This window comes from Austrofundulus limnaeus, unplaced genomic scaffold (assembly GCF_001266775.1).
Source record: "Austrofundulus limnaeus strain Quisiro unplaced genomic scaffold, Austrofundulus_limnaeus-1.0 Scaffold2, whole genome shotgun sequence".
In the NCBI taxonomy this organism is placed as follows: Eukaryota; Metazoa; Chordata; class Actinopteri; order Cyprinodontiformes; family Rivulidae; genus Austrofundulus; species Austrofundulus limnaeus.
Genome location: NW_013952404.1, coordinates 7,226,764 through 7,232,004, shown reverse-complemented (window position 1 = coordinate 7,232,004; position 5,241 = coordinate 7,226,764). Strand labels below are relative to the sequence as shown.

The 5,241-nt window shown below is 44.7% G+C and overlaps 1 protein-coding gene across 1 annotated transcript; it reads right to left on the bottom strand.

The window, feature by feature from the left end:
* Positions 1-288: 288 nt before the first annotated feature.
* On the bottom strand, positions 289-953 carry six6a (SIX homeobox 6a; the record flags this gene model as incomplete). The annotated part of the gene is given in 1 exon segment (XM_014013887.1): positions 289-953. A coding segment is annotated over 1 exon segment (572 nt), but the record flags the coding sequence as incomplete, so codon positions are not given.
* Between the last annotated feature and the right edge of the window lie 4,288 nt (positions 954-5,241).

Below are 5,241 nucleotides of genomic sequence, written 5' to 3'. Positions count from 1 at the left end.
AAATATATCAACTATAATGCGTTTTTTTAAATTAATTTTGTTGATTCGTTCACTTGAACTGAAATCCAAATTCACAATAATCTAATCTGGCATATGAGATCATTTTTATTGTCACCGTTTCCTGCTGCCATTTTATTCCCTTTCAAAATAATGTTATTTTTGGCCTCACGCGAGCTTTTATTCCAAGGGCATGGGTTTCAGAATCTCTAATCTAAATAATCTGAGGTGTTTGTCTGTAGACTCTGCTCTGGATGAGGTGTGGAGATGTGAGGGATGCTCTCAGCTCACCTGTTCTTGGCAGCAGCCGCTCTGTCTCTTTGTCTGCGGTTTTTAAACCAGTTCCCCACTTGTGTGGGTGTGAGTCCGGTGGCCTGTGCAAGCTCCCGCTTTTTACTGGGATTCGGGTAGGGATCCTGCAAATACCACTCCCTTAACAAGTGCCGGGTTCTCTCCTTGAAGCAGTGGGTTTTCTGCTCTCCGTCCCATATGGTTCTGGGCAGCGGGAACTTCTTGCGCACCCTGTATTTGTCCACGGGCCCCAGCGGGCGGCCCCGCAGCTTCTCCGCCTCCTGGTAGTGCGCCTCCAGCCACAGCGCCTGCAGCTTCGTGTGCGACTCTTTGGTGAACTTGTGGTTCTCCAGGATGTGGTAGAGTTCACGGAAATTGCCGGTGTGGAAGGCGACGACGGCCCGGGCCCTCAGCACCGACTCGTTCTTGTTGAGGACCTCGCAGGCCGCCGGCGCGACGGGCAGCGACCAGAGGAAGCGGCCCAGGCGCTCCACGTCCCCGCTCTCCTCCAGAGTCTCGCAGACCCCGGCGACCTGCTGGGGGCTGAAATTCAAGATGGGCAGCTGAAACATGGAGGCTTCTCCCGTGGTTCCTCCTCCTCCTCCTCCTCCACCTCCTCCTCCTTTTCTCCTCTCCTCCGCGCTCCTCCGCGTCTTCTCAGCGCGCGCCAAGGCAATCCGAGGCACCCGAAGAAGCGACCCGAACGCTCTGAGCAGCCGTGGAAAGGACGCACGCACCGAGCGCCGCGGAGGAGGGGGACGATGGTGTGAGGGGCGATGGTGGTGGTGGTGGTGGTGGGGGCCCCGGCTACCGCATCCTCAGGCTTTGCAAACTTGGCAGGCAAAGGGCTGCAGCCGCAGATTTTAAAGCGCGAGCGGTGGATTTTTTTTTTTCAAGGTAGCCGGGGACTGAATGCAGCAGAGAAATAAAACCCGAGCTGAGATGTATTTTAAAGAGGGGGAAGACGAGGAGGGGGGAAAAAAACAGCTAGCGAAGCCCCCCTCCGATGATTTCCTATTGGACTTGGCAGATTGGCTGCTCGGTTGCCATAGATACACGTCAATCACTGTCAAGTTCGGCCAATCAGGCGGAAAGGAGACCTGAGCGCCTCCCTTTTCAAAAATAATACAAACATTTTGACCTTTTTTTTGCTGCGCGTTTTGAAGCCGTGTGCTGTCCTGTTTTTGTGTAAAAGAAAAACTCTTCAGTCTTTATGATGCAGTGAAGCAACAATCCTTCTTTAAAGAGGAAAAATGACTGTAAACATCCAACCTGAAGGTAAAAACAGTTATTATCAGAGACAATATTACGTTCAGTTTATGGCCTGGTTCAGGTGACTGGGCTGGATTTATTCTGCAGCTTCAGTGCAATGGGTTTCTGTTAAAAAGAGAAGAAGAAAAAGAAACAGAAACAGAAAAATGACATTTATTTTATTATACAAACCCATTCRTAATATATTTGGAGTTTTTTCTCATCATTTCAACGTGAATCAGCTGCCAGCTTTTTACAACCTTGAACTGCTTCTCAATTAAGCTGACAAAAAAAAACATATCTATATTTTTAAATTCTGCAAATTTATTAGACTAATAAATCAATATTTTTTCTGCTAGCAACACTAATTTTGTTGGTGCTGATTTTAGTAGTTTTCATTTTGATATATCAAAAAAAAAAAAAAACAATAAAACAATTGCTCCATCTGCGCGCGCTGCATCATAACAGGTTTATAAGAAATATGCGTGTGTATAAAATCATGWTGGCCCCGCCAGGCTACTCGGGGCTTTAGGAGGCTATCATGCACACTCCGTTTTGTGCACGGGCTGATTTGGTAAATAAGAGGGCGGATAGATAGCGCAGATGGTTTGAAGTGTCGGGTCAGATTATTTCATGGCTGGATACAGTAGGAAAGTTCATTCTGACGGAAAAGCCTGATATTATTTTCACAGATTACACCCCTCCTCCTCCTCCTCCCACCCACACACACTCATGCACGCCCACGCGCCATTTTCTCCCCACTCTATCTCTCCATTCCGTGCATGTGCATTTACGCACTCTCCACGCGCGCACACAGCCTGAATCCCCCCTTCGGCTTTTTTTTTCTTTCTTTTTTTTTCATGTTTAGATGTGAGGTTATGAAATGCATTTTTTGCACAGGAAGCTGTTCATTCTCATGTCATTTCTTTTTCATCAAAAAAATTAAAGAATCAATGTTTTTGACAAGAGGGTCATTTTGTTTTTTTCATAAAAAAATGCCAGTTTAGACTATTTCCCACATCCCTGTTGTAAATAAAGGATAAGACTCTCTAACAGATGAAAGCAGGGTGAAATAAACAGTGAGGTCGACTGACAAGGTGCTGATCTGAAAAATTTATCTGCCTGTAAATATTTCATATATGTGCAGGTCAGACCTAAACTTACAAGGACGGTGGTGCTTTTTCTGGAGGAATTAAACATGAGCCTGTTTTGGAKCTCTTAAACGGAGGGGCTGCAAAAAACAAAAACAAAAACACACCCAGCTCATATTCACTTTAAACGTTTAAATAATGGGGGGAATTATCTGGATTAGTTTTTATTTTTCTCTCTTCACTTTGCAATTTTATTCATTTTGTTTTAATTGCTCATGTTTCTCCCTCATTAGCTGGAGTTGCATCTCTGTTTGCAGAGAAGTGCTCTGCAGGAGTGATCCAGGCCGTGGAGGATGAGCCCGAGCCTATGTCACTGTGTTAACAGGAGCTAGGCCTCCTGACACCAATATCTCCACTCATTCTGCAGCAGCACAGTGGATCTCATTCAAACATGCCTGTTTCTTTCCTCTGCCTCATGAATCATAGAAACACCCCCTTCCCACAGTGTCACACTGTTTTATCAGTTAGATATGATGATCCTGTCATTTATTTTGGTGCAGTATACTTCCCACGCTTCACACAATTTAAAAAGTTTTATAAAATCTTCACTGAAAGAAACTTTTAACTGTTTCTGTCAGTTTTTGAACTTGATTTTATCCCTGATACCTGTTWTGTTGCTTCATTTTATTCCATTTTTAATTGCGTGATGCTGTCTTATTTATGATTGTTTTTGATTTGTACTCATGCTGACCAGAGAGAGTAGGTTCATCTCAACCATTCCGTTAAATAAAGAATAAATGAAACRCAACATGTTATTAATCAAAACCAACATGAACAGTCACAAAAAGTTAATTTAAACTATTTAAGCCTCAAAATATAAAGAAAAAAACTTTACTTATGTGTTGGGTTGTCGCTGTGGTTTTAATTAAATAAAACTTACTAGAAACGTGTGAGTAAATAGTTGGTTAAGAAGTCTTAAAATGTTTTCAGAAAATTAATTGTTCAGTCACCTTTCTCATTAAAAGTTTTGTTGACTTCCACTGGCAAGATTAAGGAGCTTTGAGACTCAAATATATAAATTAATTTTATACTAAAGCGAAAAGATGTATACGGTTTATTACCATTTAAACAAACACGCTTTACAAAACAGAATTTAAGAGGATTATTGAAGGTTAGATAGTAATTAATGTGTTTGTGTAGCTCCAGCGCCAACTCTTTCAGTTTTATGGAGTAAAGTTTGAAACGTCTGACAGCTTGTGTCTGAAGATGTGCACAGAGGTGAGGAGGTGTGCTGCTCCCTGYTGCACACCACTTTCCTTTATGCAGCGAGAGCACATTTCCTTTCTGTCATCATTAGCATGTGAGCTGCAGCTCGCCACGGGCAGAGGGAGGGAAGGAGTGGGAACAGTTACGAACAGGCTGGATATGACCCAGATTCCCTGAGATCACTGGAGCAGACGAGACGCTACGAGAGCCTGTCACCAACGGCCTTCCTGTTACAGACCTACAGCATCTTTCCATCTGCTCCCCCCACCCCCTGCTCCATTACTGCTGCTCTTTATGTCCACTGAGATGCATGCATACACATGTGCAGGCCCATCAAAGAGTTTACTCACAATAAATGCCAAMGTGGTAACATCTCTGACCACTTACAGAGGGGATGAAAGGCAGGCAGTGAACTCAACCTGAGAACTCGAGTGTTAATTTCAGGAGGTGGGCTCGACAAAGGCTGCGGATGCAAATATCCCTGCATGTTCACAGGCTGCCAGGGTTTTGTTGGTTTCCCTTTGCACTGCTGCCCCAGCCACAGGATTAACTTTCCAATTAAGATATCATGTCAGCGGCATCACCAGTAACCCCTGAACGACCCGGACGCTGTTAAAAAGCCTGCTCCACGCGGCAGGACTTAAAGAGGAGTCACTTCACTCATGTGTTGCCACGAGGCCTCGYCGTGACAGAAGGGTTAAGCCAAATCTCTCTCCGAGTTGTGTTTCAGACCCACTTGCCCCCAGGGCAGCGCTGGCTCTCGACACTACTTTTAATCTGTGGATTTGTGGTAATAGAGAAGACTTCTTATCCACTGACCCATTGGCCCCTAGTGTACGTAATCCAGTGCCTTTCAGTCACTCGGCCCAGCTGACATGGAGAGAGGAGAGCCCGAATAGCGAGGGCAAAACACACACGGTCAGTTTTGCTCTGACACATAACATCCCCTGAAGCTGTTGTTCAGCAGCCCGTGCACTGTGCAGCTCAGCCCCGGCCTGTTATCATAATCAGTGCACAGAATACTTGACCTTATGTTCAAACTCCCTGCCGCATTGTTTAAAAGTGACATAAATCCACAAGTTGTGATACTCACTGTTCACACAGGGCTGTTTGTTTTCAGAGCTCATATCAAAAGTAGTGTTTTACCGACAGAGCACTGCACACAGTGAAGCCAATTCAAAAGCATTGTACCTCGGTCAAAGAGATTTGCTCTTGTGTAAATCTCTGCAGTGCTCCTGAATATTACAAAAGATTTCTTTTTTTAAATCAAACATCTGTTGCCTGTAAACGCAACTTCATTGAATTCTGCTATTGTCACACAGCCCCCCCCCCCACCACCACACAC